At 41.5% G+C, this 15,624-nt stretch overlaps 1 protein-coding gene across 1 annotated transcript in view; it reads right to left on the bottom strand.

Annotated features, from left to right (window-relative positions):
- Window positions 1-14,088, bottom strand: part of VIPR2 (vasoactive intestinal peptide receptor 2) — a 54,003-nt gene extending 39,915 nt beyond the window's left edge. Inside the window, exons 1-2 of the mRNA XM_065666783.1 lie at window positions 13,673-14,088; window positions 10,582-10,684 (exon numbers count right to left, since the gene is read on the bottom strand). Of these exons, the coding sequence (XP_065522855.1) occupies window positions 10,582-10,684; window positions 13,673-13,723 (154 nt within the window). The 5' untranslated portion in view covers window positions 13,724-14,088. The remainder of the gene's footprint in view (window positions 1-10,581; window positions 10,685-13,672) is intronic.
- Window positions 14,089-15,624: the final 1,536 nt, after the last annotated feature.

Raw genomic sequence — 15,624 nt, 5'->3', positions numbered from 1 at the left:
GTCTCCTAAACTAAATAACTGAGATTTGAACAAAGAATTATGTACATTGATGTCAGGAAGGGGAGGGGGAGTAATAAACTTTTATAGGCATGTTTATAGTGGTACTAGTAACAGTGTTTATAATATTTCTATCTTCAAATCAGGCAATTGACAATTGAAAATTTAGATTTGTAATTAATGATAAAGAGAGAAACAAAACTTTTATCCTACCAGTATTATCTCCATAAGATGATAGAAAGTATAAGGGAAAGTTTGTTCCTTTCAGTAGAGAACATCAAACCTGGATTAGGAACTTCTCATATTCGTATATACTACCATTCTTCCGAATATTTGCATTTTTAGCAATTCACTATTTATTTACTCTATGCTAGGAAGGTCCTGCCCAAGATCAAACCACCTGAGTTAAATGAAGCCAGGAAAGGAGTATTTCAAAGTTCTCTATTAGCCTTAAACCATATTAGTGGTATTAAACTTGGACGTGAAGTGTCTAGCATCCTACTTCCAAAGTTTAAGTTACTTTCAATGTACATGTAAACTAGGGAAAACACAAGAATGCATTACAGGACCGGCAACTGTATTTGCCTCAGGAGTTATGTCCAGGCTGCACCACGAGGAGAGTCAGTGGCATAACATTCCCATGGGCCTTGCTTTCATTTGGAAGACATCTACATGTGATAGCTGGGAGGGAGGCTCTGTGTTGTACCAAAAATAGGGTTTGGAGACTAAAACAGAAGAGTAGGCAAGGACTATGGGGTAAATGCTGCATTCGATAACCAATTCCACAGAGCCCTCTTTATACACTCTGTATTTGTATTTACTCTAATCAGTCCTGTCCTTATCTGATCCGTCCTGTCCTTATCTGATCAATCGCTTTGTGACTAACCTCAGTTTGCCAAATTCTCCAGTTACCTGAACAGGACTACTTGTTTTGGGTCCTTTAGTAACTCTGCCTCCTAGGCAGTTCTTCATCCTTACCTTAGGATAAGGGAGACTGACTCAGGACAAGGAACTGTGAGAGTGACATTCTTTTCAGCTGTCTTCTACAGTTGGCTAACTTCTTGTTCCCATTGACAATTCACTCTTTCTGGTCCTTATCTCTTGAATGAGTGTTTTTAGCAACTGACTCAGAGTGTAATATATTTGACATCCATAAACACTCCTATTTTCCCTGATGATCATGCAGAGTTTGTCCTTCTTAGTGTATCTGCCCCCACAGCTGGTTCATACATTTACAAATTAACTCATGAGTTTATCTGCACTCCATTTTACATTTCTGCCTTGTACTCCCTTCTAGCACTTGTGACTTTTCTTTTAGCATTGGTAATGATGTTTCTAAGATGATGTTTACTTGGTTATCTGCATATAAATTTGAGAGGTTTGCGTCTAAGCAAGTCATCTTCATACCCTTTGAAGTCAACAGAATTTAAAAGTGTTTAGGTGCTTCCTGAGTTGCAGTACTGGATCAAAATCAAGCCCAACTCTCTATGATGAAATACCAGAGCTTATGCAAAGTAAAAGAATGTTTACCTCAGCCAATTCAGGTCATGCTTCCTTCCCAGCTGATTTTAAGCCAGAAACAACATCAACAATGTAACATACGTGTCATCAGAAAGACAAAGGAACTATTTTCTTCAGCTGCCAGCACTCAGAACTAGTGAGAAAATGAAACCCTTTTTGCTTTGATGGATGTACTGCCTGAGCCAGCATAAACAAGCCCTAGAGTACACAAGAATAATTAGCATCTCGTGCTGCTCCAGACCTTTCTAGTTCATGCCCATTTCCAGTAACAAGTAGAGCAGAGATGAGTCATGAAAGTGTTCATGGGCACTCATGAAAGCTGATGACTTTCACAAATTTTCCCTTTTGTTCCATGTACTCTCTGTATAATGGTGCATTCGCTACAGTAGTCTGCAGACATTTCATAGAACCATAGAATGGTTAGGGCTGGAAAGGACCTTAAGATCATCTGGTTCCAAACCCCCTACCGTGAGCAGGGACCCCTCTCCAGCATTCTTGTAGGCCCCCTTCAGACACTGGAAGGCTGCTATGAGGTCTCTATGCAGCCTTCTCTTCTCCAGGATGAACAAACCCAATTTTCTCAGCCTGCCAGAGCTAAAAGACCTTTATTTCAGAGGCCTTTATAAATCTTTGCCATACTGCTCTATGGACTGGGCTAACGTTTTGCTAAAAAGGCAGCTGAACAACATGGACTTCACAGTTCCACTGGCACGTTTTCTACAAAAAACCCAGAAAACTCTTATTCAAGATTCGATTACAGGAAATAATATACAGAAAAAATGAGGTCCAAGTCCTTTCCCACTAAAATTAATCAACATAAATAGTATGAGATTTCAAATCTAGCTTGCAAGATGGAAATCAGTAGACAAGTTTTTGACATGCAAAACATTACAAGTCACTAGTGTTTTCTGAAAAATGCATTTTTTTACCTCAGTTTTTCCTCAGTATTTTATGATTTTACAGGCATCTACAGCATAGAAAAGAATTATACTTTTTCAGACTCCTTAAATCAAATAGATTAAATAACACGAAATATGTATTTCCTACATCTAGACTACATTCAAACGCATCAACAATCGTGAGAGTGAAACTTGAGTGGCTGTCATCAGAATTCAAGAGGAACATTAAGCCTCAATTTATGTATATTTACAGGCTTATTTATTATGGCACAGGAAATCTGAGAAAACTGCTGAAATGTCCTGGAGGCATTTATAGTCACTGAATGACTGCAGTGTACTGCTGAAAACCAGTCTAGGGCTGAATGCTGAAATGATGGTGTTAGCAGTGTGCTGCTAGAGGCTGCCAGAAGTACAACTTTTGAACAGTAAAACAGTGCTTTCCTGGACTTTCAAATCACACCTTTCCTCATTTTACCCTCATTACTACCGATTTTTGACAATATTGCAGTTACACATCTTCTTCTCTTAGCAAAAAATACCCTTATGCAGAGGTGGGATACAATGCATTTGCATCGATTTGTCTCTTCCATCCCAGCAACATATCTCTGTTGTACAGCATGAGCTTAATTGTGTAAATTTTAAACTGGCAATTAATTTCCTACTGATCTTGGAAATTCAACATGTGGCACAACCAGAAACCTTGTTGAGTTTCACAGGTCTTCGAGTAGATACTGCTCTTTACCCACCATAGTATCTTTTTACAATGACATACGCAATATTGTCAGTGTGACAGAGAATGATTCACCTCACATGAAAATAGGCCAGACTAATTGCTCCCAACAATTGCCTGTTTCTCCCCAGTGTCTACAGAGCAGCCAACAGTGCCATAAGTACCTATACTGTTGGAAAACAAGTGTGATAAATGCTATGTGAAATGTGCCTCTTTCCCCATATAGAACACCTAATTTGATCAAGTTTGATATTCTCCTCTCGACTCACACTTACCCTCTATTACTGTCTGGCCAGCCATTAACTCATTCAATGTTAGGATTTCTGGACTGTCATCCACCACTGCTGCACTTCATAAAATCATTACATATGCTCTTTTTCTCTGGAAATTTTACCCATCTCCCACATATATAAACCCATTTTTTCACCTCCTCCAAAGGATATTAATCAAGTAAGACACAAAGCAGTTCTATTTTTAGCTTTAAATAAGGTTTTGAGTTTTAGTAGTAATTTTACCAGTAATTCTACAGAAAATATCTCACATTTGAAGTAAAACTTCATTACTTCAATGTTTATTTCATGGAACATCTGCAATTTTCTTTATAATTAAAAAAATATTCTAAGGACCTAAGAGTATTTTAATGTACTTTTTTTTTTTAATGTTCATCAATGGATTTAGTCTCTATGTTTACATTCTGCTTCAATAAATTCTCAAGCCCTGAATGTTTTTGTCCTTTCTGATACGTACATATACAAAACCAGTCCAGCTCTTGATCTGTGTTAGCTCCTCAACTTTTTCTGTCCATCTCTACTACTATACTCTTTATTTTCTTCTTTACCTATTAATAAAGCTAGCAAAGGCAAAAAAACCTTGTTCTTCATCCCTATTTCTGTGGTGTCTAGAAAAACATTCCTGGACCTTACATATAACAACCACTTTTCAATCTTTTAATTTGCATCATTTATTTCTCTGGTTTGTCATTCACAGCATGTCCAAGGAAACAATCAGTCTTCCTAGAAAACCTTTGTTCAGTGACTCGTTCGAAGTATGGCCATGGTGTCACTCCTTGATTGCTCTTCCCTCCTTTTCCTCTAGATGACATTGCAGATACTATTCTTAGCTAGTTTCAATAAGATCACTTACTGTATCTGAATGTTTGGTCTTTAATTCTTGTGATTTATTTGCAGATATTTCATAATGAAAGAAAACACAACAGACTATAAACTGCATCTGTTTCTTCTATTTTTCAGCTTACATAAGTATTGCCACCACATTCATCATCCTGGTAGCTAATATCCAGTCTTGAGCAACAAGTTTGCTTACCTACATGTGCTTCCTCATTTATAAAGATGTGCAACACTGACTTTGGATTGGAAAGTTTTGTTTATATATACATTTTATCCATATATTAACCACTAGGTGGCACTTTGCATTTGGATTCAAAAACTTGCCCATTCAGAGAAGAGGTTTTAGCATTTTTAAACTGTCTAGGCGTGTGTGATACATGAAACAAAGAGAGAGAGCTTTGAAAATCAGCCAGAAAGCTGTCAGCCAGACTAGAGTTCAGTTTTCAAACAGGGAAACGTTTTGATTTTTGTACTTAATTTGACAAAGCAGAAGAAATCTCACCTCTTATGGGCAACATTTTCTAGACTGTATGTAAGTCTGAACGCTGCAGCGTGCAATTTAGGCCACATAGGAATTTATGCATATATACAGAATGAAAGTCTTTCTTCATTTTCACACAAGTAGTAAGGAAGAAAGAACAGAAAAGGAGGTGCTAGAGAAACAGCAAGCTAGCAAATTAGAAGCAAAGCAAACACACAGCAGAACTGCTTAAAGTAGTAATAAGAAAGTAGCACAAATACTGCTGCTCCAAGCTGCACTCCTGAAGTTATTTGCTGTCTACATTCACTAGGGCCCTGAATGCACTAATAGGTCTTACTGGTCCTGACCAGCCTCACACCCCTGCCCAGGATCCCACTTGGGCTCAGGTCTGGGCATTCAGCAATGCGGTGGGTGCACCTGACTTCACGCTTTGTCACAGCAGTGCCTGTGCCAGCCTCTGCCTGCACCCCAACCCACCACTGTGGCCCTGCCCGGCCATCCCAGGGATGTGCCAGACCCTGCACCTGCAAGCTAATGTCCTCAGCTGTCCCTACGCACGGAGGTGCCCACCCCCAGGGCTGCCCATAGCTGCCCTCCGGCTGCCTTGGCTGTGGGTGGGATGGACTCTGCCTGCCTGTCCTACCTGCCCAGGGGCTCCCAAAGCCCCTCCGCAAGGAGCTGCCAGCCTGCAGTTTATAGGTTTTCAGAAGCCAGTCCTACTACCAGGAATGGCAAAAACACTGTTACTGGGATTTCTAGGGGATTAATGGCTTTTCACTAGATGAAACATTTCAGAAGAAATGCCTTACTTTTCTTCTGAGGAACAGTTTCTCATTAAAGAATCAAAAAAATATCTGTAAGAATTTTATATTTTAATGTAATTTACATATTTTTAGGATTCTGTAAGGAAATATGGACGTTGCCAGCTAAAAACTTTGAAAAAACTCTTCTTTTCACCCCAATCCATCCAAATGTTCCATCAAGTAAATCCTGCTTTACAGCTACTGAAAATGTTCTTTGGAGACAAGCATTTGGTTTTGTATAAATAGACAGCACTCTAATCTTACCATAAGAACAGCATTTCTATTATACTGCAAAGATATTCATGGATGTATAGTCAAAGCTGTAAGTTACCTTCATCTTCATGTTGCCCTAATTTAGACATGCTGTACATTCTTCAAAGCATATAATTAAACCTCAATCCCCTGTTCATATAATCCCCATCACAAAATATTAAAAAGTCCCTATAAAGTTTCGGGACCACATATTTCTGTTAGTGTAGCTTATATCTGACCCATGTGCTATTTGTTGTACTAGCTGGAGGTTTTTTAGTGCTTTGGTATTCAAGATTGCTTCCTTGTGGTGTTTGAACTTTGGATGTCATGGAGAATAGACTGCCATAGCCACAGCTGTGGCTCAGGACTCAAGCACAGAACTATGCAGGGCAGTATTTTTTTCTGAATCTTATGAAAACCAGAATAAATTCACTTACAGCTGTGAACTTTCCATTTTCAGGGCTCTAAATGCTACTTATTAATGTATACTGATGAATTTGTACTCATGTTTAAGGGGGGGGGAGGTGTGTAGAAATTTCAGACCTTCAAAACTGTAGAATATATCTGTGGCTACAATTTGTCTCTTTTAAAAAAATTCTGTTATTCACTTTTAGTAATCTTTATTACGTGATATTTTTGAATGAGGCTGATCATCTTCACCATTTAGTTCCTGCTGGTTATTCTTCAGTAGGCAACTCCTTTCATTCACAGTTCTTTCTCTCCTAGTGCCCAGCCTCCTCAGAAGATAAGCCAGCTCCACCTCTCTCCCTCAAATATCAAAGTATAGCTCCCACAAAGCCCAGACACTGTTAGCTCCATAAAGATGATCAGTTTTATGTGGCGTCATTAACAATGACACTTCCATTAATGGATGCAAAAATAAACAAACATGCAAAGCAGGCCCATCAACTCCCCTCGTAAGAATGCATGTGAACAGTAGCAACGTCTGTACTACAGCTAGAAAAGCAGCAATGCAGATAAAAGAAAGATAAAATTGACCTGTCAAGAGCTGCTGGCAGTGAATGAAAGGAAGTTCCATGATCCCATTATGTAATTTAATTCTACCTTTAATGCCACCTCAGACAACTCCAAGCAACACTGTAGTCTGAATTAATGACTCATTTTACAGACAAAATTGCTGCAAAGCCAAACAGAAACTGTTGCAAGACACTGATGAGATCTGGAGGATTAAGAAAGGGGGAACCTTGAGATTCAGTTTCATGTAGCAGAAGAAACGCTTCATCTGGCTTTCTGTAAGTAAGTCTCCTGTTTACTGATGTGGAGGAAAGAGTGATCATCAGGTTGGGTTAGTTGTATTCACAGTCAGTCTTTTTGTGAGACACAGAGACGGAGGGGAGGAAACGCAAAACAGACACCTTTCTTACTGGAGAAATAGCCTTAATAGCAGAGGTTAGCTGGATAAACTAACTTTTGGACAACTTGCCAAGAGTCCAACGTTTGAATATTCTTCCTGTTCTGAACAGGAAAATGTGCTGTGTTTCATTCACCAGATCATGAGTTCAGTGCTAGAATGACTCAATGAAATTCTACTGGCAGTGTAATTCAGGAGATCAAGACTATATAGCTACATTGGTCCCTTTTGCTTTAAATTTATGAGTAGTAGTCCTGTCTTGTTTAATTTCCCATTAGTAGCTGCATTATGAAGCCTCTCTTTGAGAGGTTTATGAACTTCTTTCCAAATCCATTTCTCTTTCCGTCTACATCCCTTCTGCAAAGTTAAGATGTCACATCTAAAATTAAAAATGTTAGCTGGCATATGAGTCTCACAAAAACACATTTTGGAAGACAAAAGCCAAGAAGACTGATTGAACTGTGCAGCCAAAATGAAGAAAAAAACCCAAAACCTAGACTTATTTTTTTATACTAAATATTTTTCAAACGTTCTGTTGTAGAACCCTGTTGTGAAGTATACTGAGTCTTGACATTTTTTACCATATCGTTTCACTTTACGATTAAAGGTGGACAGAAATTAGTCAACTACTTTATAAGGGAAAATTCTAAATACTGAACAGAGACAGAAATTTGCAGTGGGCCAATTTTTTTTATATTTTCTATCACTTTTATTGGCAGCTTTCTGTTTTAAGTAAGAGGACAAGCCACGGGTAGTAGATAAAAAATGAATTAGTATTTTTCCATTTGGACCTCAAAATCCACAGCTATTATAAGCTATTTAGAAAGCAATTAATCTGCCACCCAAAATGAGCAAGCAAAAGAACTCCTCTCCTAGGCTTCCACCTGAGGTGCATCACTACCTCAAGTGTCAAGACAGGAGGAAAGAAGAAAACAAATGCAGATAGAAGCTAATGCAGTCTTCATAAAATAAACAACTAGATTTGCTAGAGAGCACTAGAGAGGAAGGCACTGCCACAGACCTTTGGAAAGTGACTTTCTTCCCTAAATGGAGTGTAATGCTCTCCACTAATGGAAAAGTATGTGCTAATGCCTGAAAATCCCCCAAAGGGTGCAAATCAGGAGGTCCAGATATCTGGCAGTTTGGTGTTGGCAAATGAGCAGAATTTACACAAACTGGGTCTGTGGTTTTAACCATATCCTTAGCATTGTTCAAAGGATATCGCACAGTATTTGTACGGTGTTTCCTTGCAAACACACTATTGCTTTATTAAGCTATGAAGTAAGCAAATCCTTCACAGACTTCCCAGTCAGTGATTTTAGGTGCACTACTCAGTGGAATTCTGCAGCCTATGTTATGAAGCAGCTCGGGTAAGATTACTGTAACATTTTATTATATAAAAGAAAAAATACCACCTTTAAATCTTTCCTTTATGTCTCCCTAACTGGGAGCTAAGAAGTTTTACATAAGGCATTCAATATATAATTGCCATCTAGGTCACAGGAGAAACTACATAAAACCTGGATCCTCCAAATTCAGTAGCTGTGCATGCCAGCCAAATTCTGGAGCGTGTTACGTAGAGGAATGAAGGCTTCTCAGGTGCCCAAGAAGTTAATGAAAAAATTCCCCTGATTTTGATAACAGAAGCTCAAGCCTTCAATGGAAAATCAGTGAACCTTTATTTCCAAATGCTAGACAGGACCGCCGCTAGATTTCATCATAGCTTTTGTAAGGCAGGTAGAACATACTAAAGTTAGAGAAGCATGACAAGGGCTATATAACTATCCATACAGGAAAAAAGTGAAAAAAGATTTGTGAATTTATTGTAATTCATTGTTTCAAATGTACTAACAGTTTCAGGTTCCAGCTTGTCAATTTTCATCAGTAATTCTTTATCATCAGTAGTCAGAGTATCACTGTGACAATCTGTAAGTCTCCGTGCAAAATATTCCTCACATCTTTGTATGAATAGAGAGTTTATTAAAAAAATAAGGACACACAGAGAAAGGATATTTTTGGAAATGCAGATGCATATATTTAACATAGGCTCCTCTGAACGGGTTTTTGGTAAAGGTATCTATAATGTGAAGCTTAGGATAAATTCTCTTATAACATTAAACATACAGTTTTTAAGGGTTCATTACCACATGGGATTCATTCTAGTATCCTACAAAATGGAATACACCTTAGTTTCAGCCAGACATTCGATTAAATGTATAAATCTTTCCACTGCTGTTTTATCACTACCTAAAGGACTGAATCAATATCAGACTCACTGTCTCCTTCCAATACATGAAGCTCTTCCACAGCAGTTTGCCTTCAGGAGGCACCCCTCTTCCACTGAAAAGAGGCTGTGAAGAAAATATTGATAGAAAATGTCTTTCTTCCCCTAGAGAACCCAAAATAAAACTGATGTGCATCACAAGGATAGCCTTGGAACTCAGCATCTGGATCACGAAAGTGGATCTTGAAGAAAGCTTGACTTTCAAAGCCATATAATAGCAAACAGTGAATTTACTAATTCAAGATTTAATTCATTAACCTGAGCTACTGATTATTTCTCCATCTGGCTTCACACTAGTATTATTTATGTAACAGTCACCTCTCTTCACCACTCATATAAATAAAAAACCCTAAATGTAGTTGACTTATTCCAGTCAGATTTTGCTTGGAGAGATACCCATGTAACTTACTCACTGTTATTATAATTTTTATGATTACTTATCTGGATTAATAAGAAGAGAAATTATAGTAAAATACAAACTGCTGATGACCCTTTTCATTATTTTCCTGTATACTAATTGATATTAGAATATACACAGAGGGAGTTACATATTCAAATCAAGAAGAGAGATGGAGAAAGCATTGTGAATTGGGACTCATGTTTATGCTCAAGGGGCACTGCAGATGGTAGGTCCCTAAGGTACCATAGTAATCTTCAGAGCACATCCAAAACAGACTGACTATGAAAAAACAAATACACCGAGTATCACCTAGTTCAGACAAAGGAAAACAAATGCACTACAAGAGTACTGCACTAATCCTTTACTTTCAATCATAGACAGAGAGAGATGCCTAGATCCAAAGCTTTCAGCTTTTCCTCAGACTTGTTCTTTCCGCTGGTCCTATCATTACCAGCCTCCAACCTCTATGCCAGTCAGGACACATACTAGCAGCAACAGCTTACACATGGGAATACTCCCATGTAGTGTTCTGCCCAGTGCGAGCAGAGTGGCTGGCACACCTCTCACGACATCCCTGCCCCAGCTGTACGTTTAAAGCACAGCCTGCATAGATTCTAAAATACATGAAATTCTAAGCACAAACACGGCAACTGCAACAGCAGACAAGGTCAAGGGAGAAAATCTTGTCTCTGCATTACAGCTTATCTTTTCTTACCTTTGTAGTCTACTGGCTTTGCATTCTTTAAAAGTTCCATGCACCTTGTTTCCTCCTTGTGAATCTCCAGCTGAAATCTGCATTCCGGATGGACACCATTCACCTGTGTCAAACCAACAAACAGGCCAGGGTCTTGAAATATGAATTAAAACTGCTTATGAAGAATGCATTTACCAGTAATGAAACCCCCAACTTTAACTGGCACTGGTTTTGCCCAACTATGTGGTAGGCTTTTTACTGGTAAAGTCACTACCCATTTTAGCTTCTCACACATTGACTTTTCAAAACAAAATGCTAAAACAACCTACTGGAGCATTTACTGGCTCCTTCCTGTAGCATTTCAAGACCAATTGTCACTTCCAAAAAAATATTTAACTTTCTAGTGCATTCACCAGCATTGTTTCTTTAGACTTTTTCCTACAGAAAACCAGTTAAACTGAAGCAGGAAAGTAAACACATTTGCCCTTTTTTTTTTGCCTTTGTAATAAATTAGGAACCTAAAAGTTCAATACAAATCATGGAACATGAAAAATGATCAAACTGCATTCATGTTAGCATTGTAGATTTTGCTTTTGTTCCCTTTTCCGCCATGTATCTTTTATCTCCTGAAGGCCCCAGAGCATGATTATTTGATTCAAGCAAGTGCTACACAAGAAGAAAATCCCACTCCTTCAAAAATGAAACCACTATTGCTTTTACTTGTTTATAGCCCTGTCCCCAGTTCTTCGGTTTTCAGAAAGGCTTATTTATGTTCACAGGAAGAGACAGGAATATAGCAGTACTGGGGAGGGAAACAACACATCGGGAAGTTGTACTGAAGTCAGCTGGATTCAGAGAGGCAAACACAGCCTAAAAGAGCAATATGCAGAGTCTGTGAGAAACTGCATGGGAGAAGCAACTGTAGTAGGCGACAAATGGCAAAGTAGGAAACTTCACTGGAGCCGGACAGTGAGGTTAGCAATGAAATCAAAAAATGTGAATATGCAGTACTTCAGTCATCCTCACAGTGGCAGTTATCAAGAAAAGGGCGGTCTCTCTCCAAGATTCTCACTCTTTCTCACCTTTTCTTTAGGAATCTCATGAGACAATATATTCCAAAAGAGTAACAATTAACTAAAAATTAACGAGGACTCAAAGTTAGTGCGAGAACCTGGCTGTTCTGCAGAATCCTTGTGGGCAAGCCACTTGCGCAGCTTTCAGAAACACAGCGTAATAGCCATAAGCATAACAGTAGCTGTTATGAAAACTCATGAAAACCTGTCTCTTCTCCAGATCTCTCAGTTCTCATCTACACCATCAGAACCTTACTTCCTTTTCCCCATCTTTTCTCTATATTGACTATTCAAAATATGTATTTTCAGGGTTTTTTTATTATTTTTATAATTCACAAAAGTGAATTTGTACATCTCCTTAACATCAATTAGGATTTCTAGTACATGTAATAGAAAGTTCAGCGTTATACTGACGATAACTTTTGCTAAACAGTATCTCTGTTCCAGGTAGCTCCCATGTAAAATCAAGTCCCATGTACACATAATGCTTTCAATTGCATTCTTCTTTCACATAACATTATTTTTTCCAATTGCAAACATTTAGTAACTGGATCAGAAAGTATAATTACTGGGTCTTGGAAAGGCAGGTTCCAGTAAACAGAAAAGTTAACTAAATGAGCGACAGAACAAAGCAGCTACTGCAATTCAGAAGCCTGCCAAGTGACCTCTCTTACTTCCAAAAGAAGTTCAAGTTTCCCAGTATCAGTGGTCTGATAGCAAAGGTTACCTTGAGAAGGTACACTTGTTAGTACCCTAAGGTAACACATTACTTCTCAAACCTGGGATTCACGCCAAAATGTATGTATTAACACAAAGTATGTTACACCTGTTTCATTCCAATGTACTTCATCAAGCTAAAGAGTTAGGCTTCAAGACTATGTGGCACTGACCACATCCCAAGACACATCGAGAATTCCAAAATGGATTTTGAGGGTAGCCACCACCTTTCAGTGCTGGAGTTCATCTGTCTTTCCCTGTGCTTAACCAAGGGTAAGCAATCCTTTGTAACCAATGAATACAGAACCGTGGGCGCTGTGTTGCACACTGTAAAGATGCACAGTGAGGAATCTCTGTGGTTTTAGTAGCTTAACAATTTTAAGGCATCCAGAACAGCAGTTTGACTGGAAAACATTTCTTCTGACAAGCTGCTTACATTTACCTTCAGCGTCATTTCCCGGCTTTTGGTAGAAATGATGTGTTAATTTAAATGTACAGGAACAAAAAATTGGAAAGATTTAGAGAGCAAACTGTTCTGTTTTTCATAAACCATATTTCCAGCAACGTTATACTTTTACAAACAACTAAAGAAACACGTAGAAATACAAAGATGTTAAAAGCAGACACCCTAAATTTGAAGACTTTAATATTCTGAATGCTTTGCACGTTGCTATCCGGTTGCATGCACTACAGAGAAATCAATCACGCAGGGGTTTTCCCCATGCCATGCTGCCAGCGACCCTCCAGCCCGTACCGCGGCAGCGCTCTGTCTAAACTCCGCAAACTAGTGCTAGACACCGGCTGCGGGGGACACAGCGGGGAACAAGTGACTGGGCGAGGAAGCGCCCGGTACCGCTCCCGTTCCCGTTCCGCTCCGCTCCGCCGGGTACGTGAGCGTGGATGTGGCTGGGACCCGGCCCGCGCTGCCCCGCCGGGGCGGAGCCGTCCCGGCACCTGAGGATCTCCCGGGGTGCGGGGCGGTGCCCCCCGGCGCTGCCTGTGCGGCCGGGGAGCCGGCCCCCTGAGCGCCGGAGGGGAGGTGGGCTGGGGGTGCCGGCGGCGCCGCGGAGCCTTCTCCCCGCGAGCGAGATCCCGTCCGGGACAGCCGGTGAGGCGAGCAGCCACTTGCTCCCCGAAGTGAGTGCGGGGAGGACGAAGTCTCCGCATCTGCTGCGGCTACCGCTGAGAGCCCGCTCCGGGTAACGGAGAAGCGGTCAGGGAACGGCCGGCCCGGGTCGGCACTGGCACCTTCGGCGGTGGGAAGAGCCGCAGGGATCACCCCGTCCGCGGCCGGTGCTGGGGGTGAGCGCGGCGTGACTTACCCGCCCCAGGCTCCAGCAGAGGGAGAGGAGAAGCACCGGCAGGTTCCTCATGCCAGCCAAGTGCCGGGGCTGGCGGGCGCCGCTGCCCCGCGCCGCTCCGCGGGCCCCTTCTGAAGGCAGCGAGCAGGAGCCAGGTCCCGCTGCGGCACCATAGGGCCCGGGGGCGGCTGCCGGGGCGCAGAACCGAGCCCCCCCGCCCCGCGGCCGCAGCCGCCCTGGGACTGGAGGTGGCTCCCGCACCTGCTCGGGCCGCAGTCCGCTCCGGCGGCCGTCAACTCCCGGCCCGACTGAGTCCTTGCGCGCCGCCGCCTCTCTGCGCTCAGCTCCTCCTCTAGACACCGGCTCCCTTCCCTCTCGCTTCTCAGCTCCTCTCTTCGGCGTCCTTTTCTCCTCCTTCCTCTCCCTGCGCGGTCCGTCCGTCCCCCCTACCCGTCCCCCCCCCAGGAGATACGACTCAGTCCTCTAAACCAGGATGCCCCCCGCCCATCCCGGCTCCCCCGGCACTGCGGGCTAATCTCGGGGTGAGCACGTCGTTTTCCCCGCTCTGGCTGCCACGGGGTACCGGAGAAGCCCCCTCTCCTCATGTATACACATTCTGAGGAGCCTGGATGCCCGTCCCGACAGCGGACAGGCGCCGGCACGGGATGATCAAGCACAGTCGCCCCAAGCCAGACAGACAGGAAAACCCGCACACAGCTGTGGGGTAACCGAGGCGATTCCTGGCAGGGTCAGTCTAATCACTGGGTAGATCAGCAACTGTATTACAACGTATTCTTCCCCTCAAGCTGTTCTTTTTTCCCCAGTCTTGATTTAGGACCAACAGTTTAAGTCAACTCCATATTATTGCCTGGCAGTTTACACCAGGTGTGGATCTTGGTTTTGCCTCACAAGGCATATAAAATACATAATTGACATTAAGCCATGCGTTTTGTTATAAAATAAAGCAGGGTGCTGGCTTTAAGATGGTAATGAGAATAAATTAGAATTGTCTTTCCACTGTCTTATATGTGCTGTCATTTAAGTACTATGTGCTAAAAGGGACTGAGTGAGCATTACTAGACTCTCCTAAATAGCCTTATGACACCCCAAATAGCCAGCTGTAAGCAAACCAATGACATTTCTAGGAAAAAGCTCAAGACAATTTTCATGTTTTTAAGGCATTTGCAGAAATTCTTTTCATATATTGAGAAAAAAAGACCTGTTTATAACCTATGTGATATCATAAAGAAATAGTATGAACCGTAATGAGCAGTCTTAAAACCTGCATGCTGAGAGCAGAGGGGAGCATTTAATGTAGAAAGAAAAAGTTCTTGCAGGATGGAATGTGATCAAGTAATGAAAATACTTTCAGAAAATAATAGCCCTTTGGATTGACTTTGTTCTGTGTGTGCCAGGTAGACTGAAATGACAAATTGCACCTACTCCTGAAACAGCCGGGTTGGAGAAGAACCTGGCTGTGCGGCTAGCTCTGAGATTCCTGGGCAGATTTTCAGGTCAAACTTCTTGGAAATGAAGAACTGCATAGTGCAGCCACCCTGGTTCCTGAGACCAGTATCCGAGGCCTCTTCGGACTCCTGGTTATTGACACATGTAGTCTGGGGGTGCTTCTCACAATTTCTTAAGAGCTATAGGTCTTTCCAAACTAACAGTCTCAAAACCATTTCTCTAATCTTATCTTTCATGGGAATCTGATGCCTTATCACTGTAAGGCTTTGGAAAACCCTTTCTGTCTTCTCTTTAGAAGCTATTTCTTGCACTTTGTGATGACTCGTGTTCTGTTCAGAGAGCCATTCTCATGAGTGAAATTTATACACGTCAAGGCTCTTCAGGTACCTCAGCAGTAAACACAACAGCAGGCTGTCCACCAGCTGGTCTGCTCCAGCAGCTGAGGACACAAGAGTTGCCAGACACCAAAACCCAATGTTTGAATCTTGGAGCAAATGATTCATTAG

This window comes from Lathamus discolor, chromosome 2, assembly GCF_037157495.1.
Source record: "Lathamus discolor isolate bLatDis1 chromosome 2, bLatDis1.hap1, whole genome shotgun sequence".
NCBI classification, from domain to species: Eukaryota; Metazoa; Chordata; class Aves; order Psittaciformes; family Psittacidae; genus Lathamus; species Lathamus discolor.
Note: the sequence above shows the minus strand (reverse complement) of the source record. Positions and strands in the feature narration are given on the sequence as shown.